General features: G+C 50.8%; 2 protein-coding genes across 4 annotated transcripts in view; one reads left to right on the forward strand and one right to left on the reverse strand.

Annotated features, from left to right (window-relative positions):
* Positions 1–514, reverse strand: part of FAF2 (Fas associated factor family member 2) — a 45,022-nt gene extending 44,508 nt beyond the window's left edge. Inside the window, exon 1 of the mRNA XM_006198954.4 lies at positions 383–514. Coding sequence (XP_006199016.1) covers positions 383–445 — 63 coding nt within the window. The 5' untranslated portion in view covers positions 446–514. The remainder of the gene's footprint in view (positions 1–382) is intronic.
* CLTB (clathrin light chain B) lies at positions 1–27,711 on the forward strand. 3 transcript variants are annotated; one of them, XM_072947195.1, is made up of 5 exons: positions 1–111; positions 14,527–14,573; positions 21,730–21,847; positions 22,048–22,159; positions 27,261–27,711. In XM_072947195.1, the coding sequence occupies exons 1-5, from the start codon at positions 96–98 to the stop codon at positions 27,430–27,432; spliced, it is 465 nt and encodes a 154-aa protein (XP_072803296.1). In that variant the 5' UTR covers positions 1–95; the 3' UTR covers positions 27,433–27,711. The 3 variants fall into 3 exon arrangements, with proteins under 3 accessions (XP_072803296.1, XP_006199019.1, XP_006199020.1); XM_006198957.3 differs by lacking the exon at positions 1–111 and adding an exon at positions 9,116–9,520; XM_006198958.4 differs by lacking the exon at positions 1–111 and adding an exon at positions 9,118–9,520 and having other exon boundaries at positions 14,530–14,573.
* Positions 27,712–27,885: the final 174 nt, after the last annotated feature.

Here is a 27,885-nt window from a genome sequence, read left to right on the forward strand (position 1 = left end):
TTTCCAGAGGCCCGAAACGAGGCCCACTCCGCGGTGGGGGTTAACCATCTCAGGAGATCCAGAATCGTGGGGTGCAGAGGGTCCGACCGGTAACCATGCTGGAAAGGACGGGTGAGGACGGGCGCCGCAAAGGGAAACCGGAGAAGCTGACCCGCTGAGGGGAGAGAGGGGAAGCGGGTCTGGCCGCAGCCACTGCTGGGAGGCCGGGGACCCACACAGGCTCGGGGCCGGGGGCAGCAGGGCAGTTGGCGTCTGGGGGGGAGGGGGCCGACTGCTGGTCTGAGAAGAATCTCGCGCCCAATCTGAGCAAGGTTCTGGGCTCCTCTAGGGACCCACTCCCTAGCCCGCGGCGGCATCCGCTGCACCGAGTACTCGCTGCTACCTGAAACTGCAGCAGCTTCTCGGTCTGCTCCTGGGTTAGATCCCGCTCCTCAGGCGCCGCCATCTTGCCGCCGCCTCTACGCTTCTGACCCGTCCGCACCGTCACCCGCCGGAAGTGACCTCAGTGGCAACCACATCCGGTCTGAACGGCTGCCGGCGGCGTGCAGATGCGTTTGGGCGTGCGGGCTCGGCCTGCGGGCCGGGGTTGGTGACGGTTCTCGCCGCCAGAGGGCAGCACTCTCGGGCCTAACCCGAGCACTTCCGGAAATCGTCGAGGAACTGTCTGTACAAAGTCGCCCTTAGGATTTATGCGACCGACAAATCTGCCAAACTTAGAGAGAGTCCGAATGCTCCAAACTGGGGAAGTTCCCGAATGTCACTCGGCAGATTTCACCTGCTCCTTAACCGTTTTCCCGTCATCTCCAATATGCCTGAACGTTTATTAGGAAATGGTGGCTGTTCCCAAATATGGGTTGATTGATGTTTTATTCCAGCCATGTTTCCAAAAACTCCTGACCATAGGTTCCGAAAGTTCTTGAATACTGGGGGCGGGGTGGGGGGCGTTTTCCAAGCCACCTTCCAGCTGGAGGCTGTATAAGGTGCTGGTCACTTGAAAGTCGTGACAAGGGGAGGGTATAGCCCAGTGGCATAGCACATGCTTAGCATGCACAAGGTCCTGGGTTCAATCCCCAGTACCTCCAATAAAAAATAAAAAAGTAATGAACTAAAAAAATACATAAATAAACCTAATACCGCCCCCCCTCCCGCCCAAACCACTTGAAAGTCGTGACTTGCAAGTTGCCTGCTAGGATTGTTCGTAATGGGCCACCCAGGTCGCTGACGATTAGTGGCGCTACCAGTCTTAGAGCTTTGGTCCACCCGTCTTGCAACTCTCTTCAACCTCCTCCATCGCTCTGCCCACTGGCCCATCTTCTCTGTGATCAAGGGAAAGGAGATCCCAGGACTGGACAAAGAAGACTTGGATTCAGGTTCTGGTGTCCACCTGGCAAACTGCGGGACATCCCTGGGCAAACTGTTACCCAAAAAACTGCGTTTGCCTCTTGGCAGGTGTTGAGCCAAAAGACACAACAAAGCCAAAGATCCAGAGAAGGAAGGATTTATTACTTGTAGCCGTTAGGATAACACCGAAAATCTTTCCCAAAGTAGTGTCCCCAATAGCAAAACTGGGGAACTTTTAAGCTAAGGGTATATGCATATTCTTGAAGGTGCTTGGGTGGTCAGCAGAGTCCAAGCTTTAGTTGATTGACATCAGGAGGGTCAGAAAAGGTCAACATCAGCCCTTAGGTACCAGTTTTTCTGGTGGTTGAGCACTTCAGGCTAATCTTTACCTTTAAAAAGGAACTGGGAGTCTTTACAACTGAATCTTTGCTATTGTCACTTCTCTTGCCTGATAGCAATCCTTTGTTTCCACATTCTTTTGTTCCCACATTCTTTTATTTCCTTTGGATCATTAACTGCTGAGACCTGTTCAAGGACAAGCATTATGGCTAGGCTGACATCACAAAATGGCTAAAGCCAAAAATGGCTTCTCTCTCAAAAAAATTTTTTTTCAGAGTTTTTAATATATATATAAATACATATATATTTAGTGAAGTATAGGCAGTTTACAATGTTGTGTCAATTTCTGGTGTACAGCATGTTTCAGTCATATATATACATACATATATTACTTTTCATATTCTTTTTCATTTTCATTATAGGTTACTACGAGATATTGTATATAGTTCCCTATGCTGTACAGAAGAAATTTGTATGTCTATTTTATATATTATATATATTGTATGTCTATTATATATAAATTAGTATCTGCAAATCTCGAACTCCCAATTTCTCTCTTCCCCCCACCCTGTTCCCCCCAGTAAGCATAAGTTTTCTATGTAAGTCTGTTTCTGTTCTGTAAATAAGTTCATTTGTGTCATTTTTTCAGATTCCACACATAAGTGATAGCATATGGTATTTTTCTTTCTGGCTCTCTCCAGGTCTTTCCAATGCAGTGCTGCAAATGGCATTATTATATTCTTTTTTATGGTGAAGTAGTATTCCATCACATATATCTTTTATGTATGCTTTCTTTATCCGATCATCTGTTGATGGACATTTAGGTTGTTTCCATGTCTCAGCTATTGTAGATAGTGCTGCTGTGAACATTGGGGTGCATATTAAAGGCTTAAATTCATCAGGAGACCTTACAATCCAAAAACATGTATGAGCCTAATAATAATAAAGACTCAAAATAGTGAGAAGCAAAAACTGATAGAACTAAAAGGAGGCAAATACAAATCCACAACTGTAGTTGGAGATTTGAATTCTCTCTCAGTAACTGATGGAACAAGTATAAAGTAAATTAATATGGATATAGAAGACATACAACACTACCCACCAACTTGACTTAATTGACATAAAATACTTCACCCCAAAATGATAGGAAAACATAGTTTTTCAAGAGCACATAATAAACAAGTTTTTACTGTATAGCACAGGGAACTATATTCAACATCTTGTAGTAACCTATAATGAAAAAGAATATATGTATGTATATGTATGACTGAAACATGCTATACACAAAAATTGACACAACATTGTAAACTGACTATACTTCAATAAAAAAAAGTTTTTTAATTTTACCTTATAAAGTTGATTTTTAAAAAAGACTGATGAGATATAAATGTAATATGGAAACATTGTTTAGATTCTGGTTCTAACAGACCAACTGCAAAAAAATTATAAGACAATTATGAAAATCTGAATAGTTACTGAAGATACGCTCGTATTGATATTCTTATTTTTTAATCTATGATAATTATATTATTGTTGTAATGAAAGGGGATAAGAAGTCCTATTTTAGAGACATGCTTATGGATGAATTGATACAGCATGTTGGATTTGCTTTAAAAGAATTACAGCACAAGGCATTAGTGGGTATTAGATGAAACGAGTTTGGCCAAATATTGATAATTATTGAAACTGGCTGATGGACACACTGGGGTTTATTATATTATCATAATTATAATTTTAGTACTATTTTATATCTTATATTAATTTTGTTGTTATCTCTACATTTGTATATGATTGAAACTGTCCATAGAAAAACATTCTTTTTAAGGAACTTAGAAGTTATATCAACCAAATGCAATGCTGTGACCTTGTTTGGATCCTAAGTGGGCAAACCTACAATAGAAGTTATTTATAGCACAATTGGGGAAACCTAAATACTGACTAGATAATGGATGACAGTAAGGAATTTGGAAGAGGAACTTTTATTGATTTTATAATAATTTTGTGGTTATGTAAAAAAGACGATGAAGACTAAGGAGAAGGCGGGGCCAGGAGATGAAGCTGTAGTCACTGCCGTGATCACACCTGGCACACGGATCTTGGTTTCTTCCTATTCCTCGTTGAAGTGGCTTATCTTTTTTGCCAGTTTTATTGCGATGTGAATGACACACAACGCTGAGTAAGTTTAAGGTGTACAACCAGTTGATTTGATACATTCATATATTGCAAAATAATTACCACCATAGCTTTAGCTCACACATGTCTGACATTAATCATCACCGTTTCTTTTTTGATTGAAATGTAGTTGATTTACAGTATTGTGTTAGTTTTAGGGCTATAGCAAAATGATTCAGCCATATAAATATATATATTTTTCAGATTATTTTCCATTAGAGGTTGTTATAAGATATTGAATATACTTCCCTATGTCATAGTCAATCTTGTTGCTTGTCTGTTTCATGCATAGTAGTCCATGTCTGTTAATTCCATACTCCTAACTTATCCCTGCCCCACCCCCACCATTGAGCCTTCCCCCTCCTTTCCCCTTTGGTAACCATAGTTTGTTTTCTAAGTCTGTGTGTCTGTTTCTGTTTTGTATATAGATTCACTTATATTGCTTTTTAGATCCACATGTATGTGATATATTTGTCATCCTCTGTCTGACTTACTTCACTTACTTTGGTAATCTGTAGGTCCAGCTATGTTGCTGCAAATGGTGACATTTCATTCCTTTTTTATGGCTGAGTAATATTTAGTTGTGTGTGCAAGTGTGTGTGTCTGTGTGTGTGTGTGTGTGTGTTTTATATATATACAACATATTCTTAGACTCATTGTCTGTTGATGGGCACTTGGGTTGTTTCCATGTTTTGTCTATTGTAAATAGTGCTGCTACGAACATTGGGGTGCAAGTATCTTTTTGAATCAGAGTTTTCATCTTTTCTGGATATATGCCCAGGAGTGGGATTGCTGGATCATATGGTAACTCCATTTTTTTGTTTTTGTCTGTTTGTTTTTGTTTTTTTTAAAGGAACCCCCATACTATTCTCCATAGTGGCTGCACCAAGTTACATTCCAGCCAACAGTGTAGGAGGGCTCCCTTTTCTCCACACCCTCTCCAGCATTCATTATTTGTAGGCTTTTTGATGCTGAAGAAATGGCTGCTTCATCTTTTTTTTGTTTGTTTGTTTGTTTTGGGGTGGGGAGGTAATTAAAATGGCTTATTCTTAAGCCTAGAACATTTTGCTGTACCAGAAAGTGATAATGAGCTCAAAGAATGATGCAGACATTACAGAAACACAGGAGCTAGCTTGAAGGGGCTTCCAGTGACCCAATCTTGGACAATTTGAGCACTAAAATAAATAATGATAGCAAAGTACTACAACCTACTTGGATAAAGTTTATGAACCTTGTAGACATAACAAACAAACAGTTTATCAATATTAGAAAGCCAACCAATCTATGTATAAGGAATGATGGAACTGGAAAATTGCCATTTGGCAACTATCATTACAATGCCTAAATCATGCAAAAATCAATAGATGCTATAATGAATGAATGGGTGAAGTTTTACAGAGAGACATAAAATGTACAAGTCTTAGTGTTTCCCTCCACAAGGTATTTATTAATTATAAAGGGAAAAGTAGCGATTTTACAGTGGAGAAACCTGACAAACATCGTCTTAACTAAACGATCAATGTTAATATCACCAGTAACTGGTGAAGTTGACACAATGTGCTTTCTATTTTGATGCACTGAGAGGAACTCAGCAGCACATTTGTGTTATTCCTGCCAAACATGTTTAAGCTGAATCCAATCAGGAGGAAACCAAGGTAACTCAAATTGAAGGGTGAAATAAGTAACTGATTAGTAATCTTCAAGAGGTCAATGTCGTAAAAGAGACTCTCTTTATTTAAAGAGAAGAGCTGTCCTAGATTGAAGGAGATCAAACTGATTGCAATATCTAATCTGGGATTTTGTTTTCCTCTATTGTTGGGATATTTGGTGAAATCTGAGTAAGTTATGTCAATTTGATAATGGTATTATATCAGTATTAATACCTTGATTTTTTTTTCTGGGGAAGGTAATTAGGTTTATTTACTTATTTAGTTTTTTGATGGAGGTGCTGGGGATTGAACCCAGGACCTTGTGCATGCTAAGCATGTGCTCTACCACTTGAGCTATACCCTCCCCTCTTTAATACCTTGATTTTGATAATTGTATAGTGGGTATGTAAATGGATGTCCTTATTTTTAGGAAAACACAAAGTGAAATATTTGGGACTGGTGTCTACAACTTACACAGCAACAGTTTAGGAAAAAGAGAAGACAAAAGAAAAAAGCCAATGTAGTAAAAAATGTTATCATTTAAGGAATCTGGTGAGAAGCCTATGGAAATTATTTGCAGTTTTCTGTGAGTTTGAAATTATGTCAAAAAAAAAACCTTGAAAAAAAAATCAACCAATCAAAAAAAGATAGAAGGAGCTTATTAGTGGGAATGTAAAATGGTGCAGTAGCTATGGAAATCAGTATGGTGATTCTTCAAAAACTTGAAAATAGAATTAACATATTATCCAGCAATTCTGTCCCTGGGTATAAAAGAGATATTTGCACATCCGTGTTAACAGCAGCATTATACATAGTAACAAGGTGGAAGCAACCCAAATGCCAGGGCCGGATGGATGAAGAAAATGTGGTACTGTACTTAACACTACTGGACTGTACACTTAAAAATGGTAAAGTGGGAGGGTGTATATATAGCTCAGTGGTAGAGTGCATGCTTAGCGTGTATGAGGTCCTGAGTTTAATCCCTAGTACCTCCACTTAAAAAAATGGTGAAGATTGTAAATTTTATGTGTTTTTTAACCCACAGTTTTTTTAAAAGCCCGAAATTAAAAAAAAAGAAGTTAATGTAGTGAATAGTTTATAGATGAAATTATATAACACATAGGGAGGAATAAAGGCAGTAGATGAGACAAGACTGACTACATGTTGGTAATATCGAGGTTCAGGACTTGGTATGTGTCTTTCTACTCTCTGCATGCTTGAAATTTTCCATTTAAAATGTTTTAAACATTTCTCCATTTCAGACTTCGTAAGTTAAAATTTTGATTCTGGAGATTGCCTCTTATCATTACTCAACGTTATTTATTGATGTCTTTTGACCTTTACTGAGTTTCACAATTAGATGGAGAATTAGAAGGCTAGAACTGTATTTAGAGACCTCCAAAGATATTCTGGGAGGTGTCGAGAAACTGGGAATCTCTATCACAAAGAAGTGCTACGTGGTTCAAAATATAATTTTAATAATAATTTTTAATATGAATGCTTAAGAGTAAGAGTCACATACTAGAGCAAGCATGGTTGCAGAATGATCTGGACCAGTAATTTGTATCAATTAAGCATAGAGCTAAATTCTGCTGATGGCTAAATTAGGAAGGAGCAGGAAGGAAGGAGGAAGTAGTTGGGAAGAACGCTTGCAGTGAATTTGCACCTCTATATGCAGCGTAGTGTTGCCTGAGTTACTGACTGAAGTCTCCGGGAATCAAATCAAAGCATCCAGGGGAGATCACAACGGGTGCATAGACATGTTCAATAGTCCTTCTGTCTCCACAAAACCTGGAGTTAATACTGATGACTGCTTTGTTAAACTAGCATACTTTTGAGGTGTTTTCAGCACGTGAGCCTGCAGTTGGAGGATGGAGAAAGAAATGTGGGATAGATGATGGAGCAATGCTGTGCTTGTGTTAGAGCAGGCAGATACCTCAATATGAGCAGAGAAAGGGGGACAGGTCAAATGGCAGGAACGGGGCAGAAATAAGGGGCATGGGCCAAATACAGGAAACCATACATCTTGTAAGCACCATGGGTCCCTGGGCAGAGCAAGAAAAGCAGAAACCTCTGGGCTAAGTAGTCACACCTTTTAGGGTGATCAGTGCCCTGGAGGCTGACAAAAAAAGGTGAGAAAAGGCAGGAATCTCCAGTGTCCGAATTTAACCTTTGCTTATTATGCCCTCATTACAATAAAATTAGCCTTGCAGATTAGAAGTACCCATCATGCACCGAGGCCATGACACTTCTGATCCAGATGAAATAAGGACAAAAAATCCCTCCTCCCTTTGGGAAGGTAGAGTTGGGATGAAAATCAGGGAATATGACCCCAGACCCTTCCCTCCCTAATGAGTGTTGCCCATTCATTTTCACACTCTGTGTAACCAAATTGCCAAAACAAACAAACAAACAAAAATGTCAGGGCAGCCCCTCACCTGCAATCCCCTTGAGAGTGTACTCTCCATCCCTTAATAAATCCTCACTTTACTTTCTTAACCTCTGCATCTTGTCTCTGAATTCTTTCTGGGATGGGACAAGAACCTGGACACCGGTTACATCTACTGGCAACACTTGGACTAAGTTGTGCAGGGCTGGACGTGTCTTTCGTTCTTTTTCATGCAGCTGATAAATGACTGTATTCTCACTGTAAGAGTGAAAACTGCATCAAAGTATTACTGCGCAAAACCGAAATTGCCCTTCAGCCCAATTCTGCTTCTGCTTCCTACCCCTGAAAAGCACCGCTACCCACAGGCTTGGGGTGCATCTTTCCTTTCTCCCTTCCTGTTCGTAGTTGATCTTGAAGTTTCAAATCAGGAAGGGAAAATCCCAGTCTGGGCCCCCCAGTACCCTGTGTTTAAACGTCAGCTTCGCCCAGGGTGCTGAGACCGGTCATTTGCCATCTGCTGGTCTTCTAGACTGTAATCTCCCCATGGCCAACGCTGAGTTTTACTATATTTTGGAGACTATTTACTGAAGGTGACTGCGTGGAGGAGAGGCAGGTTGCCTGGCTACATTGAATCAGCCTTTCTCAGGCTGGTTCATTCTTAAGGGACATTTAAGGGGCCCAGCCTCCAAGCAGGGACCGGGTCAGGTAACACAAACTCCGGCAGTCTGAGCTGAAGCCTCTCCAAATGAAGAGAAACGTATACGAATTGCACGAAAGCAGCACGGCCTGGTGGAAAAGGCCCTGGACTTGCAGGAAAGATGGAATGAAGCCGCGGGACTTAATGTCACCACTCCAAGGCTCATCATAATGGAATTCATCATATCTGCCCAGCTTGGGAGAAGAAACTTTGGCAGAATGAGTCAGAAGCAAGGTTGCGCAGCGACCACCTCCTCAGCGCTCCCAAGGCCTGGGCTGCCCGCCCGCGGTGGCCCTGTGCGCGCTCTGGCCACTTGGTCCAGTCCGCTTCGCGTCTGGAGCGGGCCGGGGCTGCGCCGTGTCCCGAGGTCCTGGAGATGCGCTCTGCGGGCCGGGAGCGGAGAGCGCCGCCGGGGCCTCCGGGCCCCTCGGGCTGCGCCGCCGTCCTGCTGCCGCCCTCCTGCGGCCGCTGCGAGGCGACCTCCGGCCGTCCTGCGGGCCCCCTCCCTCGGCCGGTGACATCACCGCATTCCCGTCCCGGCTCCTCCCGCCTGCAGTTGCAGTGACAGGCGAGCCGGGCCCGGTGGCGGAGAGGAAGTGCGGAGCCGCCGCGCCGAGCCCGTCCCCGCCGAGGCCGGCTCCCCCGGGCGGCTCGGGTGACAGTGTCGCGGCCGCCGGGCGCAGCGCGGGGCACGCGCCAGGCAGAGCCGAGCGCCGGGCGGACGCTGCAGCAGAGACGCGGGGAAAATGGCTGATGACTTTGGCTTCTTCTCGTCGTCGGAGAGCGGGGCCCCCGAGGCGGCCGAGGAGGACCCGGCGGCTGCCTTCCTGGCCCAGCAGGAGAGTGAGATCGCGGGCATAGAGAATGACGAGGGCTTCGGGGCAGCTGCCGGCAGCCAAGCGGCCCTCGCACAGCCGGGACCCGCGAGTGGGGGTGAGTCAGCTCGGTGGCCTGGAGACGCGGGGTCCGTCCTGGGACTGGCTCCCGGGGTACCCGGCCGGCGCAGTCCCGGGCTCAGGGCCCTGCGGGAGTGGAGAGGGCCTGCAATGGCCAGGCAGGAGCGGGCCTGGGGCTGTGTGTGTACCTGAGGGGTCCTGGGGGAGAAGAGAATGGGGGAGATGGGGGCGAATCTTCTTGGAGATCCCCCTCTGAGGCCCCGCCTGGGGCTGTGGATCTGGTGGCTCCCAGGATAGAAATTCGTCATGACATTTCATCCCCACGCCAACTCCACTACTGCCTGGCTCTGGGATCGAACGCAGTCCAGCTCTGAGAGTCTCTCCTGAGCCTTCCTGTAAGCTGGCTGCCCCAGGCTGAGCCCTGCAGGTGTGGGCAGAACCCCAGACCTCCCTGCCCCTCAGACTTAGCTTCTTCCTACCACTGGGAAAGCAGGGGACACTGGCTGTTCCAAGATCACAAACCTTCCTCGGGGTCCACCTGCCCTCCTGCAGTCACTGATCTAGACGCTTTACTTACATTTAATCATTTCATATAGATTATAAAACCCATGTCAGAGATGGCAAAACTGAGCCTCGGAAGGTATTCTCCTGAAACAACTAGTAAGTGGCAGGGCAAGGACTTTAAACCTATTTCTCTCAGACTCTAAGCCCTCTGCACTGTGTCTCGCATAGGCCTGGCCCTGGGTTAGACACCAGCGTGGGGGCAGGGGCACAGAGGGCTTCAGTCAGATGTAGACCTGTCCTCCTGGGGTTTACCACTTAATGGTTTTCCAAAGGTGGTGCAGGGTTATTATGGTTAGCTTCAGACTCAGTTTTGGGGGCCTGGTCCTTGCAATAGCATGTTTATCAACAACATTCCTGCTTCAGTTTTTCTTGAAAGATCTTTTCTTAAAATGGTTAAAAGTAGATGTCACCTTTCGTGGCTGCGCCAAAACAGACCTTGCTTCCAGTTAATGTCATTTTGATGGGGTTTAGGGGCCTGTTGGAATTAAGTGGAAGCTTACATTTTTTTTAATGTTTACCAATAAGGCTCCTTATAGTCATGATTGTATTCATTCAACATTAACTGAGCACCTGCTATGTGCCAGGCCCACTGGGGATACAGAAATGAGTATGAGTTCCTGTGGCTTGAGGAGCTTGAAGCATCTCCGTATACCCTTGGTATGAGAAACATAACAAAGCTTTTGTAACATATGAGAAACTGGAGGCCCAGAGAGCCTGAGTATCTTGCCCCAAGTCACATAGCCGTGAGTGACAGATCTGGGACTTGATCTCAGGCCTCTCAACTCTGGGCTCTATGCTCTTGTAAATGCTGTGGCAACCACCCTGGGAAGTGATGGAATGTAGAGGTAGGGAAGGGGGTCTTTTGCTACCCATCCAAGCCAGCAGTAGAGGTCTTTTGAAGAAGCAGCAGTTCCTAGCATCTCAGCATGGACCCTCACACATCCCAGGGAATTCCTAGGAAATGCGGGTCTACGTTCACTCTCCCATATTCATTTGTCCACCCCCCCCTCAAGACGACCGGTTCCCTAGTCTGGTTGGCCTGGGAGAGGCCCCACTGGGAGAGCCAACGTCAATACCACCTAAGAGAGAAGCAGGGAGAAGTCAGGCAGAGGGCAGCCAGAGGCCTCTGGGCATTGAGCAGGCTGGGACCTCTCCCAGGACACTGGAGCTCCAGGGGCTCACAGCCTGGGTGGGAGGTTCCCTCTCCGGCAGGGGTGGTGTACAGATTGGCCCCATACCTGCGGTGGCAGGTAGGAAAACTGGGACACGGCCCTCTGACAGTCTCCCAGACTTAGAACCACGGAAGCTGCCAACGCTCAGCTGCCCTGCTGAGTGGGGTACGGGGGTCAGGAAGGTGTTACAGGATGGAGGGTCAATAGATGGCCAGACAGGATGGAATTGATGTGACCCTCCTCGGCCTAGATGGTACTGAGCAAGTAATCCTCCCTGCCCAGTGATGAATGCCAGGAGCCCGGATGAGGTGGAGAAAATGTGCCTGGGCGGAAGCTGGCTCCCGCAGCCAGCACCAGTCATCACTTCTGAGTCTCATCTCTTAAATGATGCCCCAGCGCTGAGCACCCTGACATCGGGCCCCCAGGTATCCCTGGGGAAACAGTGTTTTGTGTAGACCTGAGCCTGAGCCACTTTGAGACTCTCCTGTGGGGCTGGAACCGGGGCCAGCCTGAGCAATGGATACGCTGTTTCCATTCATCGGCCTTGGGTAGGGCCCAGAAGGTTTACATTTTCACACCCAGATTTCTGAGCGCTGAGCCTGGCTCTGCCCTTGACTTGCCCAGTCATTTCCTGGCAAGTTCATTTCCCCTGATGGGCCTCAGTAAACTCCCAGGAATGTTCTGGATCCTGTCTGCCCCTGTTCCGAAAGGGGTCAGGGATCTGAGGGAAGCAACACCCAAGGAGTTATTTCTGGGCCTCGGGTCTGCTGAGCCCCTGTTCTGCTGGCTTCAGAGTGTGGACACGTGGTTATCAATGTGCAATAGGCTAGTCAGAAAGCACTTGTGGGAACAGACTGGTAATTCTGTGTGTGGCTGTGTGTGGATTCCCAAAGAGGCTGAAGCCTCATTTCCAGGGTCATGCTCATGGGACTGAGAGACAGGGCACAGACACTTTCTGAAGGCCAGAGAGGGGCACCTGGCAGCTCCTGCAGACGAAGGGCCTGAGACTGGGACCGGGCAGGGTGAAGTGGGGCTGTATAACTTCCACTCCAGAAATGCCAAGTGCACAGACTGGCATCCTCGTGAATGGACCCCAGGCCCTGGTGGAGGAGGTGCCCCAGGAGAAGAAGCCCCTTTGCAGGTGATGCTGCCATCGAAACCCCATCAGCGCACCTGATTTAGGAACCAGGCCACCCACGCAGGAGAAACTCTTGTCTGAATGAGCAGGGAGGACGGCTGACATGGCGGTAAAATCAGTCACCGATAACTCTGAAAACAGTTGATTATAATTTATATCAGCTAGGCATTACTTCCATGGGGTTAAAGCACTGTCAGTGTTGCTCACAGCTCTGGCTGGCTGGTGAAGTATACTGGGCCGTCTGTGATAATCTCATGTGGCCTCCTGGGGCTCTTGGCCAAGAGGCATTTCTGAGAGTCCTCAGGCCTTGGAGATAACAGTGGGGCCCAAAAGAGCAATTCAGCTTCTACTGAGCCAACCCTTACTGCTCACCCTTGAGAGCTGAATGGGGTACACAGCCTGATAAAGGGGCGTGTGACCTCGGGATTGCATCAGAGGGTGGGAGGCGGGTGCTGTAACGTACTCTGGGATACCCCAGAGATGAGACCTTCCAATAGCGCCCAGGGAAGTAGGGGAAGTCGTGGAGGGCTTCCCAGAGGAGGTGACTTGTGAATTGGGCCTTAGAGAACGCCTGGGTCCCAAAGAGCATTCTTTAAGAGAGGGAAGTAGGAAGAAAGGCCTGGGGTGTGGCGTGGTGTGTTTGGAGAAGGAGGAAGCCAGAATAGGGTTTGTGGGAGGGACTGGTGGGAAGTGGCAGGAAAAAGGGGGCAGGGCCAGATTGTAAAGCTCCTCATTCAATCAATATTTATAGAGCCCCTGTTGTGTGCCAGGCACTGTTCTAGTTGTTGGACCCCAGTAGTGGGCAAAACAAAGTCCCTGCTCTCATGGAGGGTGCATTCAAGCGGGGAGGACAGATAATAAACACACACAGAAATAAACACATCGGGCGGGGGTAGGTGCCCTAGAGAACATATTGCCCAGAGGAGGCAGGAAGGGTGCTGGACGATGAACGTCGGGGGTGGTCAGGAGAGGCCTCTAATAAGGCAATGTTGGAGCAGATGCTAAAGGGAGTGAGGGAGCAGCCCACGCAGAAGTAGGCAGGAGAGCCTTCTAGATGGAGGGGACGGCACCTGCCGAGTCCCCAAGGAAGGAGCAGGTCCTACAGGCCGCCGTGGTCCCTGGGAAGAGGATTTCTTTTTGGTTTGTGTTCATTACTTGTTAATTGGGGGAGTGACATAGGTAAGCGTGTGCTTCTCAAAACATCAGCCCTGGCGGGTGGTTTGAAAGAGACTTGGGAGAGGGTGAAGATGGAGGTAGGGAGGCCTGGGAGTGGACAGAAGCTGTTTATTCTTTCTTTCTTTTTTGCATTGATTCATTTATTTATTCAGCAAATAGTTTCTGAGCTCTTCCTGAGTCGCAAGTATGGTGTCCGGCTCTGGGGAAGACAGTGGAGGGGATAAGGGCACAGGTGTGCCCCTCCAGGTGCCCGCCGCTAGTAGAGCAGACACACCAAAGTAGCTGCACCCGTGGGCCAGGCAGGGGGCGGAGGGCAACTCTGAGGGTCCTTTTTGCAGCAGCAGCCACAGGAATTTGTGACTAATCAGATGTCAGGGGAAGGAACAGGAAAGAGCCACTGTTGAAGGCAAAATAAAATCCTTCTGGGAGGGGCAGGAGGGGGAAAATAGGCCAGGTGCTGCCTGGTAGGGGCTGTGGTTCCTGCTCTCACAGGTGGAGCCGTTGCTCAAGGCACCACAGGGACAGGCAGAGACGCGCAGGCCCCTCTTCCCCAGCCCTCGTGGACCCCGCCCTGAGCCTCCAGCACCTCCGCCTGCTCACCGAGCACAGGCTCCACCGACAATTGGGCCATTCCCAGCTGTGGCTGAGGGGAATTTCATTTCGGGTGGGTGAGGAGCTATTACTGGCTGGGTGACCTTGGGCAATCATGTAGCCTCTCTGAGCCTTGGTTTGAAAATCTGTAAAATGGGTTGATAATAACTTTATCACAAGGCTGTGGTAAAAATCAGATGTGATCATGCCTGGGAGAAGGCTTTGTGAACAGTCAAGGATCGAGCCCAGGCTATGTATGTATGTATCTGTTATGTCTGCATGTGTGGGGGTGAATACACACACAGGCGTGTATGGAGGTTGGCTTGGGTGCTAATGTAGGACCATTCCCTGCTTGCAATAAACTGAGTAATGACTTATGCTGTCTCCTTGTTCTCTTTCTAGCAGGTTCTGAGGACATGGGGACCACAGTCAATGGAGATGTGTTTCAGGTAAGCAAGATTCAGTCTTCACAAGGGGAGGGACCGACTGCCTGGGTTTCAGAAACTTATGGCCCCCACCATTGGTAGGATTCGGGCTTCACGTTCTGTTCATTGGGATGGGGACATTGAGAAAGGTTTTGACATTAAAAAAAAATTGTGTAGGGGAAGGGGATGAAAAATAAGGACCACTAGAGACAAGGGTCAGTGGGGTTTGCCCTCAGATTGCCCGTGGTGATGTCCAGCTGTCAGAGGGTGAGATAAAGTGGCCCACAGTGGCATGGACTAGAGGAAACACAGGGCGCTGCACATGTGGGTGCCATTAGTGGGAGGCTGAACCCAGTGGCCATCTCCACCACGTCTGAGCATTTTAACTGGGCAGGCTTTGGATCCAGAGAGTCTACTTCTCAGAATTTTCCTAAAGGAATTAACTGAACAAGGACATCCGGATTCTTTGCAGGATTATTTACAAGAGCAGACAAACTGGACACAACCTAAGTGCCCAGCATCAGGGACCTGGGTAGGTAAACTGGAAAACCATGCCGTTGTTAAAAAAAGCAATCAGAGCTTTCTGTATTGAAATGAGAAGAGGCTCATAAAATCGTAAATGGAAAAGCAGCTTGTGGAGTAATATGCACAGTATGGTCCTGCTTTTTCTTTTAGAAATATGTTTGCACGAAAGATCTGAAAGGATGTGCACCAACTGTTAACAGTGGTTAGCCCTGAGTTCATGGGAGGAGGGGGCTAAGAAAAGGGCTTTTACTTTCTCTGGATTGTTTTACAGTTCTTTGTAGTGATCCTGTAGCACACATGCAACACACACACACACACAAACCAGGAAAAATCTGGCTAGTAAAGATATTTCTAGTTAAAAACTGCTTCTCTCTGTACCCACCTAACCCCCTCCCCTCATAATATACAAACCATCTTAAAAGTACTTAAAGAACTTGGACCACAAATGGCATCCCCAGGACCCCACAGACCTGGCAACAGTCCTTCACAACCTCCACCCCCACCTGCAGATGCCTGGGTGGGGACAAGCCTCCACTGGATGAGCCTTAATTCCCGCTGGACCGGGTCAGAGACCCTTGACCGCTGAGGTTACAGCTGCGGGATCACCTGAGCTCTGCCCGGTTGGGGAGCTGGCCTCCTAAATCTTCAGGGAGAACAAACAATACTTTTCTTATGTAAGAGGGATGGGCTGGTACCTTACACAGGGCAACTGGCCAAGCCCCATTTCTGGAAAATTACTCAACTCCCAGCAAGCTGGAAAGGTCAGTCTCTGGGACTTTAAGAGCTTCGTTGTCTCCTTGGGCTTGAGAGCATCAAATAAGCGGCATTTACACCTGTGCGGGTTGGCAGAGCATTGAGACTCAGGCTGCCCCTGCCCTGGGCACACTCAGAAGGACTTCGTGTGACCCAGAAGATCTATATCCTAAAGTGGCCTTGGACCTGGAGATAACGCTTGGGACCGCAGAAGTACCTAGAACACCACACTTGCTGTACGTTAGGATCTTGAGGTCTGATCCCTCCTCACCCCCGGGCTCACTGTGTATTTAGTGGATCTGAGGAACCCTGGGCCTCCTCCCCAAGTTCAGTGGGGACTCTTATTCTCACTGCTACCAAGAATAACCCCAGGTATGTTTATCTGTAAATCGCTTCACATCTGTGCTATCACAGCATCCTTCCAGGGAATGGGGAGGGGTCCCAGATGAGGTGAATCGCTCAGAAGCTTAGTGGCCAAGTTTAGGTTCATGTAGATCTCCTGCTCCTGATCTGATCCCCTTTGTACCACCCCTGTGTTGCTGGACAGGGCTGGCCATGGCGGCCGGCTTGCAAGGGGATTGCCCCCCACAGACTTTCCATAGGATGGAGCCTAGAGCAGGGTCTGTCTTGTGGTGTAGGGGGAGAAGCCTTGCCTGTGCACGCCGCATGCTTTTAAGGGTCCTGGGCAGAACTTTCTTGCTACCTTTCTTAATCTTTTCTGGAAGCCTATGGGACACTAGGGGGTCCAGCTAGGAACCTGATCCCCAACAAGCCCCGAGGATAAGCCCGCCCACACCCATTCCAGTCTGCCTGATGCTGCCAGGGGCAGGGAGAGAAGGGCCCGGCAGGGCTCCCTCCTCCCGCACACGCTCTCCCCCTTCCCCCACCCACTGCCATCATCCCTGCTGAGCTACTTAGAGGAATCAACAGCTCAGCCCAGCTTAGCTTCAGCTGGTCAGTGCCAGAGATCGGGTGTGCCTCATCCTCCTGGCTGTCCGTGGAGTCACAGAACATGCTCTGCCCTGGTGGTGGTGCCCAGTGTCCAGCACAGGGGTCCCTCAGGAGAGGGCTCGGGAAGCTGGTCTGAGACCAGTTTGGTCCTGAACGTAGCCTCCTGTCTTTTGGTCCCAGCCATTCCCCACCCCTCCCCTCCCCTGACGAGCTTGGAAGGGGCTCAGAGCATTCCTGCAGCCCCTGGTGAGCCCTCCTGGGCTGCCAGCACCCTAGTAGCTGACACAATTTCCTCACTGGCAGGGTCGGGGCAGGAAAATAAGTCGGGAGTGGCCAGAGAAGGGGAGCCAGCAAATGGCTTCTCAGGACCGGGTCTGCTGGCAGCATGGCTGTGTTCTTCCTGGTTGTGGTGGTGGCGCAGCCTGGACTGGCCTGCTCGGGGCCCGCCATGTGGCGACACCGAGCCCTGCAGCTCCACAAACCTGGCACGTGCACACCCGCTGTGGGGCACCGCAGTCGCAGGGCGGTTATCACACACGGGTTCCACTTCGCATCCGGAGTGGGGTGTTGTCACTCCCACTTAACGGGTGGTGAGACCCAAGGAGCCCAGGGAAGGGACTTGTCAAAGGTTGTGCATCCAGTGAGTGGCAGGAGGGGACTTAAAGGCCAGCCCCTCTGACTCCGTGTCCCAGGCTGTTCCTGCGTCGGCCACATCGCACATCACTTTGCAGGGGGCCCCTCATTCCTTCACTTAGTCAACTCCCATTCTCCGCCAGCCGCACACTGTGCTCAGGGTGGTGGATATAGAGGCAAATCCAATTGTTTGTCCTCAAAGAGCTTGCTTCTGACAGAGGACAGAGACCTGAAAGATGGGGTGTAGGGGGCGGGGGGAGAGGGGGACAGCACAGGACGGCAGGGGTTTGGGTGTGAGGCTGGTATCAAGAGCCAGGAGACTGGGTTCTTACGATGTGTCAGGTACCACCTAAAAGTTTTACATGGATTAACTTATTTCATCCTCCCAACACCCCTACCATGTAGGTTCTGTGCAGATGAGGAGGGAGAGGCACAGGGAGGTTTAACAGCTCCCTCTGGTTACACAGTGGGAAGAGCTGGACTCCAATCAGGCTCAGGCGCCAGATGCTGCACTGAAGTCAAAGGGTGCAACAGGGAGGGATGCTGGAAGTGGGCTTCTAGGCTGCCCAGAGCGGTGTGGGTGGTCCTGGCTGCGGGAACAGCATGTGCAAAGGCACAGAGGGTAAGGCACTCAGTCTGGGGCTAGCCTGGAGCCTGGCTCCTGCTGCAGAGAAGGGTGTGCTGAGGGAGCCTGAAGAGACCACAGGGGCAGGGCTGGTGTGTCTGCAGGTGGGAGGACCAGCGGCAGGGGGTGAGGGGTGTTCTGGGCACAGCTCCCAGCCAGAGCGCTTCAGTGGGCCATGCTGCTGGCTGACCAGTGGTGGAGGAGGCGGGCCCAGCTTGGCCAGGCTTGGCACCCTCTGGACACGACATGCTTGGAACACACTGTACAGTGGCCCTGGATGTGCTGTGCTGCTGCTCTAGGGGCTAAGAGAAGCACTGAGGGTCTAAGCGGTTTCTCGAGGCTCCTCCTCCACCCAGACTGGGGCGATGTGGCAGGTTGCAGCGGAGGAGTTTGGATGGACTCAGACAAACTGGGCTTCATTCTTGGCTTTTCCCAGCCGGACGACCTTGGATCAGTCACTGCTCTGAGCCGGATTTCTCACGTGTAAAATGGGGATTGGAGGCTTTGTCCTGGTGCCCCTCCAGTTCTGTTGAGAAGAGTGCTCTGTAGCCCTGGAGGCTTCTTATAAATCCCAGACGCAGGCACAGAGGGACCCAGGGCAGGGTACGGGTGTGGGTGTGAGAGAGAGATGGGGAGTGGGGCGTGGGCAGTGGGAGGGCGCACAGTCCTAATCTTGGGAGGTAGACTTACCAGGGAGACAGAAATCATGTGCCACGGAAGTGACTTTGATCCCTATTGGCTACGTGTGGCCAGTACGTTTACACCCAGGAATTCAGTTTGAATTCTGACTCTGCCAGTTCCTGCCTGGCTGAACTTGGGACTTTGGAGTTAGACTTTTCCTACCTATAAAATAAAGATAATAAAACCCACCATGTAGAGTTGTAAAGACCAAAGAGAACCGTTTAATTGCAAGTTTCCTGTAGGCTTTAAAACACTATAACCTGTGAGTCTTAATTTTAGGGTAGTCTTGATGAAGATGGTGAGTTCTGCCCTTAGGACCGTCTCTAGCCCACCTCTCCTGCCCCATCTCCTCCATGCCTAGTAGCATCTCTGTACTCAGATTTCCCCAAAGGCACCAGCTTCACATGGTCCTCACCCTGCTGGCTCTTGGTCTGAAATGCCCTTTCCCCATCTCTTCGTAGCCTGCTCTGCTCCCAGCCTAGAAGGGTCACACCCTCCCTTGTCCCTCCTCTTTTCCTGACCTGTGTTACAGCGCGAACCCCAGGTTCTCATTTGTGAGGGACTCCTTCTGCCAGACTCCCAGTTGATGGGCTGTCTTGTTCATCCATGTGCCCAAGCCTGATCATCATTTAATTCATTCATTAAATGTTCTTGAAATCCTCCTACAGCCAGGCCCTCCCTGTCCTAGACACATTACAGAGACAGGCAGTCTGTGTCGTCCTGGAGGCCACTGCTTGGCGGGGCGGGGTGCGTCGGGGAGGGCAGATGGTAAACATGTGAACAAACCAGCCTTTTAAGATATAGATGAGTGCCAAGAAGAAACAAAATGTAGCACCTGGATAAACACAGAGACATGAAAGGGACTGCCGTTGTCTGCAGATGGGACATTCTCTAGGATTGGGCAGAGGTCCTTGTAGCCTGGCCTCGGGACAAGGTTGTTCCCAGAAGTGGGTAGGGTGGGGCTCACCCAACATCAGTGATCCGCTTGTCCAGATTAGGGCCCTGGAAAGGCTCCTCGAGATGTCACGAGAGACTCTAAATTGAAGCATAACCCTGTGCAGGCCCACTCACAGGTGGGCCTGATCTGAGGAGCCAGCCTGTACCGCCTCACCCTGGACCTGCCCTTCCCTCTCCCGCTGGACAGCTAGAGATGCAGCCTCGATGTCCCATCTGTGTGCTCCTTCACCCTGCTGCCCAGAGCCCCTTGGGCAGACGCTGACACAGCACCTCCCCTGAGCCAGGCATATGCTGGTTCCGGGGATCTCCGTCCATACATCCTCTGCTTACTGAGCAGTGGCTGTGTGCGGACAGTGGGCATCACTGGACAGGTGCTGTTGGTGGGAGAAGACATTAAACAACACCAGTGTTCATGAGAGTTTTGGAGAGTGCTTGAAGGAGGAGCCCCGGGAGTCATGAAAGAATGGAACGGGGGTTCAGAGGGTATAAACTAGGTTCTGCCCTGCCCACTGGGAGCTCGTGGTCCAGCGGGGAGACGCACACAGTAGGTGAAGGTCGTGCCAAGGAGCCCAGGGAGGAGGGGGCGTGAAATCTGCTTGGGGTTGGGAAATGTCCCAGAGCTGGTACTTCTGAGATGGAAACTCAGGGCATGGAATAAGATTTCATCAGCCGGAAGAAGGAGGGAGGAGGCTGCAGGAGCAGACAGCGGTGGGGCAGCATGAGTGCGGGGATGCCTGCAGATGGGGATGCATAGGGCGGACAGAGCACCACAGCGGGAGTGGCAGGAGGTGGCACTGGATTGTAAGAGGTCTCAGTTTTGTAGGACCACAGGGAGCCAGCTCCTTGCTGGACTGAGCTTTGAGTCCCCACCTTGGCAGGAGGCGTGGAGAATCAGGCAGAGCCCTGGGCTGGGAGTCAGAGGCCTGGACTCTGGCCCTGGTTCTGCCACTGTGTTGTGTCATCCCTCCTCTCAGTTTCCTCCCCTGTAAAATGGGAATGAATAATAATAGTAACTCTAGCTGGCATTCACGGAGCCATCACTCCATGCCAGACACCCTTTCAAATGTCTTACAAATACCGTAGCATCAAACCCTCACAACCGCTCTTAGAAGTAATAAAACTATTATGATTCCCCTCTCAGATGAGAAAACAGGCCAGGCCAGGTGAAGCAGCCTGCCGCGGCTACACACCTAGATAGCAGGCAGTAGAGATGGGATTTGAACCCAGATAGTCCAGCTGCAGAGTCTGAGTTTTCCCTCCCTGCACAGTCTTAGCCGTGGCCGTTTCAGGGCTGCTTGTTCACTCAGCAAACAGTTATTAAGTATCTGCTGTGTCCCAGGTACTATGCTGGGTGCTGGGGACATAGCAGTGAACAGGACAGGCAAGGTCCCTGCTGTCACAATGGTGACATTCATATGGAGGAGACAGACAATGGACCAGTAAGCATATTATAAAGTGAGGCCATTTGGGACTGTGTGTCACTGGGTAGAGTGTGTGCTTAGCGTGCACGAGGTCTGGGGCTCAATCTGCAGTACCTCCATCAAAAAAAAAACAAAATAAGGCAAAAAATAACCCCCCAAAAAACAGAAAGAAAAGAAAGACTAGCACCTAAGAAATATAGGGGGTGGGAATAACTCAGTGGTAAAGTGCATGACGAGGTCCTGGGTTCAATCCCCAGTACCTCCATTAAAAAATAAATAAATAAAATTCAACCGTCAACAATTTAAAAAAACTATAATAGAGAGGGGCTTTAGTGATAGAAACATAGCGGACTCCTCGTGTGCCAAGAAACGTTTGAAGTTCTTTACCCTTTTTAACTCATTTCATCCTTATATTAACCTATGGAGTGGGTGCTATTTTGGAATTTTATAGTGAGGAAAGTGAGGCACAGAGAGGTTGCTGGCGGAGGACACAGCGAGAGCAGAGGCAGGGAAGGGTCCCAGGAGACAGTGGGTGTGAGGTTGTCTGAGATGGGAGGGGTGTCGGGTGCTTGGGCTTCAGAGACAGCCGGGCAGGTGGATGGGCTGGACACACTGCTGTACGTTTGTGTCCTAGGAGGCTAACGGTCCAGCTGACGGCTATGCTGCAATCGCCCAGGCCGACAGGCTGACGCAGGAACCCGAGAGCATCCGCAAATGGAGAGAGGAGCAGCGGAAACGGCTGCAAGAGCTGGGTGAGGGCAGGGCTGAGGCTGGGAGCCGGGCTGGGGCGCCCCCGACCCCGGGTTCCCTGCTGGGTCGGAGTGGGCAAGCCTTAGGGTGTATGGGGCCCTGCGCCACCGTAATGTGGGAACTGGCGGGGGACGGACCAGGGCAGCTGTGCCTGCACATCCCTCCTGGAGAGCTGCTGCTCACTCACCTGCTGGGGTCGCAGATGCTGCCTCCAAAGTGATGGAGCAGGAGTGGCGGGAGAAGGCCAAGAAGGACCTGGAGGAGTGGAACCAGCGCCAGAGTGAACAAGTGGAGAAGAACAAGATCAATAACCGGTGAGGAGCTGTGAGGGCGCGAGGGGGCTGTGGGGACGGCAGCAGGGACAGGGACGGGGGAGGACCGTGGGGATGGCAGTGGGGAGAGGGACAGGAGGGGGCTGTGGGGACAGCAGCGGGGACAGGGACGGGAGGGGGCTGTAGGGAGGTGAGGGGCCATAGGGACATGAGAGACCTATGGAGACATGAGAGAACCTATGAGGACATGAGAGGAGCTATAGGGACATGAGAGGTCCTATGGGGACATGAGGACCTATGGGGACATGAGAGGAGCTATGGGGACATGAGGACCTATGGGGACATGAGAGGAGCTATGGGAACATGAGCGGGCTGTGGGGACATGAGGGGAACTGCAGTGTGGGGGACAGTCTCGAGAATGGGTGACTTGATGGCAGTAACACAGAGGAGGGAGAAGCTGAGCTCCCAGAGCTATTTCCTCCGTGGCCTGTGGAGTTCGGAGCCCTGAACTCTGCAGAGCTGGCACGCTGTTAAGCCCTCACCTCCTCACCACGAGAGAGAAAAAGGGAGTTCTGTCAGTTAAGAGATGAGGCCCCAGGACCCACTGGAGCGTGAGCCAGGCTGTCCCATAGCCCAGAGGCCAACGTCTAGGCCTCGGCCCCTTGTGGCCACGGTTAGCATCCCAGAGGACACAGGCTGGCTGGGCGGGAAGAACCGAGCTGCGTGCAGGATTTTATTGCTTATAGAAATGCAAGGCTTTGACCCAGAGTGGCTAAAGAATAAAAGAAAATGAGTGGCCCGTGTAACTGGGAACCAGGGGGAGGGCTGCAGGCACCATGGGCACAGGGGCTGAAACCAAGTCCGTCAGCGCTCACCTTTCCTGTCTCGGCTCTGCTTTCCTGGCTGTGACCTTCACTCCTGGCCACCCATGCCTGGGAAGGGGGCAAAGATGGCCACCAGCAGCTCAGGCTTCTGTGCTATTTTCTTGGCATCTTCAGTGGGAATAAGCCTCTTGCTCCCAGTAGCTCCAGCTGAGCTGACCTTCACTGGTCTGGTGTGGGTCACGGGCCCATCGCAGGCCCAGTGACTGTCCCGGGGAGGGACTCTCCGTGGCACCCAGCCTGGGCGGTACTCCCATTCCTTGGGTTGTGCCTGGGATCCGGTCCCCCCAAACCACAGGGACCAAGTGGAGGCAGCTGATGCTTCAAAGGACAATCTGGATGCCCCTCCTGGAAGAAGAGGGACAGATTTTGGGCAGGAAAGACAGCAGATGCCCACCACAGACCACCTTGGCAGAAATGGTTTCAGACTAGACACAGCCCAGCAGCCCCGGCCTTTGAGGCTGTGCCCTTCAAGGTACCAGCCCTGCCAGGAAGGGAAAGGCTGGCTCTGGGAAGCCCCCTACTTCTGTTCAGGAAGCTGCTGCATGCCAGGCTCTGGGCTGGGCACTGGGGAGACAGATGAGAAGGACCCAGTCTGTGTCCTCAAAGAGCTCAGAGGACAGAAACACACATGCACAACTGAACTGGAGAGTAGGACCCTCTGCAGGAAGGCTCTGGAAGCAAGGGACGTAGGAGGGGCAGGGACCTCTGTGTCTGGGGTCTGGGTTTTGGAGGATGACTAGGAGTTCTTCAGGAAAGAGGGCAGAGGATGGGCAAGGGTATTCTAGACCAGGGAACAGCATGATATGAAAGGACTTTGGGTCTTGGGCACCAGGGAATGGTGGGAGAGAGGGCAGGAATGAGGGCTCCTATGTGCAGGGCCTCAGATGCCAGGGTTGGGCAGACTCAGGCTGTGGGGAGCCACTGGAGGTTTGTAAACAGGGGGCGTAACATGATCAGGGCTGAGTTATAGAAAATGCCACCCACTCGGGTGGGTGGAGGCTCCCCGCTCTCCTCTCTGGGCTGTGGAGACTTGCCAGGCCTTCCAGAACTGTGCTTCCTAACGTGTCCCCAACTGGAGGTACTAACGCTGTCTCTCTTTCTCTTTAACCCTCTGCGTGTCCGTCTGTCTTGCCATCCTGCCTTCCCCCACCTAACCCCTTTCCCTCAAGGATCGCTGACAAAGCATTCTACCAGCAGCCAGATGCTCATATCATCGGCTACGTGTACGTGTCTCCTTTGCTCCTCTGCAAAGGCCCCTGTGTGTGGCTGGTGCCATTTCTGGTCTCCCACTTGCGGGGTATAAATGAGTGTGGCTGGGCCTGGGGCGATGATCAGAGCAGGAGGTGAGCCCGCGGGGCGGGCACAGGCACTGACCTTCACCTCCATCCCTCCAGCAAGTGTTTAATGAGCATCTCCTGTGCCTGGAGACAGCTTGGCTAAATCCAGGCAGAGAAAAGAAAAGAATGCCTGGCCATCCCCAGGTGAGAGGCCAAGGGCAGAGCAGCCAGCTCCCTCCCTCTGAGACGCCTCTTAGGCCCAGGAGGTGGGGTGAGTCTTCTGTTGAACAAAACAAATGTTGAATGCAGAAGGAATGCGCAGCCCCGTCCCCTGCTCCTGCCCCCAAGTGCACTGCTCCTCTGCAGAGCTTCAGCCTGCATTTGGCCACGAGCCCCTGCCCAGACCACCATGGGCCCCCTCACGTGTTCCTGGTTTGGGGTCTAGTTGGTCCTGCGACTACTTTAGACCTGAGACGGCAGAGATCTCCTTTCACGCCGCCCCAGTTTGTTGGTAGTGACAGCCTGGAGGGTGTGTTGCGGATTGTGAAGCCGAAGGAAAAAAAATGCAGTGATGACGGTGTGATGATGGTCACGTGTGTAGATGCCAAATATTTGCTGTTCGTTGCTCTGGGTCCGCCCTTGGCAGGCCTCTGCCGCTGTCTGGGCTAACCCTTTTCTCATCGAACACCGGACACTCCAGAGTAAAAGCCTTCCGCTCCTTCCTTCCGTCCACGCTCCCATCTGTCCAGTACTTATTGGCACTTACCCAATGCCAGCGTCTGGTCAGACAGGAATAGGACACACACAGCCCGTCCCCTCCAGTTGCTCCTGGTCAGGAGCATGTTGTGACAAGAGCTGCATGGAAGGCCACGCCGGGATCTGGGAGCCACCGTCTGTGGGGGGAGACAGGGCGGGCTTCAGAGATGCAGGACCTTCAGCTGGACCTTAAAGTGTGAGAAGGAGTGTGCTGGGTGGGGAGGATGCGAAAAGTCGCTGAGGCAAAGGCCAGGAGACCGGAAATACTTATCTGCCTGCAGCGGCTGGGGCAGGGAGGTCAGTTTGGAGCAGGGTTGCAAAAAGCCTGTTGTATAGTGTTAAAAAGCTCAGACTTGATCCTGAAGGCAGTGGGGAGCCAGAGGAGGTTTTAAGCAGGAGGGTGTGGATGGCAGAGGGGCACTGGCACTGGGGAACACCACAGGGGGTTCAGTGCTCTTGCTGTGCCTGAAGAAATGGTCAAGGAACACCCACGGGAGTCCTGAAGAGAGAAGAGTCTAGACCAGTGCTTCTCAGACTTCTCAGTGCCCGTGAATCACCAGGGGATCTTGTCAAAATGGAGATTCTGATTCAGGAGGCAGAGGTGAGGCCAGGATTCTGCACTTCCAACAAACTGTAAGGTGATGTCGATGCTGCTGGTCCATGAACCCCACTTGGAGCAGTGAGGTTAGAGGGGAGCCTCTTGACCCAGAGGAGAGCTCCTAGGATTGCTTTCCACAGCCCCGCTGGCCAGCCGACTCCACACAGCACTACGTTTTCCCCAAGCCTGCACACACCTGCTGCTCTGTTCGATTCTCAGCCCAGTGAGACAGATCTGCTAGGCGGAGGTGCTGATCCCCACTTTACAGGTTAGGAAATGAGCCCAGGGCAGGGAAGCAAGATCACTGGTGGCGGGGGTTGGGGGGAGTGGGCAGTACACCTGATCCAGGGCCAGCTCATCCTTGATCCCCGTGGGGGTCACCTGGAGAGCTCTCAGCCGTCAGCCAATGCCTGGCATGTGGCAGAACTGGTCCTGCTTGAGATGCAGGGGGCACTTCCAAGGAGAAAGGGGCTTTCAGGGACACTTGTTGGCCAAACAGGACACAGACCCAGTCCTTTCCACCCAAGAACCCCTTATTGTCTTTCTCTTAATGACTCCCATGGTTAGGTTTTGTCCACTAAACTGCATTTACTATATTTGCTTCTCCACTGTTCCTTAACAGTGGCTTCTGTCACTGTCAGCCAGAACTCATGATGAAGAAACCACCAATTTTCATCCTAACTTGATTCTAACCAAAAGCACAGACTTCCGTGGGGCGCTCCCCAGGCTGTGGCTCCATAGAGGTTAACGGTCATTCAGGGCTAAAAAGAGACCTGTAGTCAAACGTGCTTGCGAGGTGGTAGGTTCTATGCCCATCACGGGGGTTCGTGATGCACACAGCGCATTGAAGGCTTTGAAGATCCTCTTTTGAGATCTGCTGTGATGTTTGACCACAGCCGTTTTCAGCAGAACACATAATGGGGTCCACAGAACCCTGAGGGAATGCTGACCCAGATGCTTCAGTCACTTAGGGGGTTAGTCAGTGTCCTGTCTCCGCCCAGTTTCTGGAAACACTGAAAATAGCTGAGGTGCTGTATTAGTTCCTCCAAAGGCCTTTAAATGTCAGGAGCTCCAATTTGGGAACTCTTTTTTTTTTTAAATAATTTTTTCCCTTTTTGGGAGGTAATTAGGTTTTAATTAATTAATTAAAAATGGAGGTACTAGGGATTGAACCCAGGACCTCATGCCTGCTAAGCACACACTCTGCCACTGAGCTATACCCTCCTCCCTCCAATTTGGGCACTCTCGATGGAGTGGTATTGAACAGAGAGTGCTGGGGCAGGGGGAGGAGGCTACTTTAACTGCAGTGGCAAGAAGGGAAGACCTTTCTGAGAAGGTAAGCCCTGCACTCAGATGTGAGTGATAAGAAGCAACAAGCCATGAGCAGGTCTGGGGGAAGCCGTGACAGCAAGTGCAAAGGCCCTGAGGCAGGACCAAACTAGGCTTCCTTTGCTGCCCAGGCTGTTCCTGGGGGCCTGAGGTCAGAAGGCACGGGGCTGGGGAGGAGACATCTGGACAGAGTACCCCGGAGTAGACTGGGCAAAGCAGCCTTGCCCAGTGGAAGCAGAGTGTCACTGATTCAGGGGGAAGGCAGACAGCTATGAAACCTGTCCTATCTCCACCTGCAGGGCATCTGAGGAGGCTTTTGTGAAGGAATCCAAGGAGGAGACCCCAGGCACAGAGTGGGAGAAGGTGGCCCAGCTGTGTGACTTCAACCCCAAGAGCAGCAAGCAGTGCAAAGACGTGTCCCGCCTGCGCTCGGTGCTCATGTCCCTGAAGCAGACGCCGCTGTCCCGCTAGCAGCCTGCCACCAGCATGGCCGCAAAGCAGGGGCCGGGCCGGGCCGGGCAGAGGAGGAGCAGCTGTTTTGGCTGGGGTGGGGGGGAATGCCTCCAGCAGCTGCTACACAGCCTATTCCGTTCCTCCCCATCTCCCGGGGCTGGGAAGGGGAACCCTCACCCCCTCACCCCTTGTTCCCTCACGGCCCTATGCCCTAGCCCCTCACACTTTCAGTCCACAAAATTGTGACTGGCCCTCCTGATGTATTTTTTTGTCTTGGCTTAAAGGGTGTGTTGTTAACTCTTTTTACACTTATTTATTATCATTCTCATTTCTCTGGAAGCCACAACTGGTGTCAGGGCTCAGTTTGTGCTTAGAACTTTCCCAGCTTCATGGACTTGAGAGAAGGGAGGGCTATTCCCCTGGAAACCCAGGAGCTCCCCTTGGAAGTGGGGGTCCCCATCTGTCTATGTC

The sequence above is a fragment of the Vicugna pacos genome, chromosome 22 (genome assembly GCF_048564905.1).
Source record: "Vicugna pacos chromosome 22, VicPac4, whole genome shotgun sequence".
NCBI lineage: Eukaryota > Metazoa > Chordata > Mammalia > Artiodactyla > Camelidae > Vicugna > Vicugna pacos.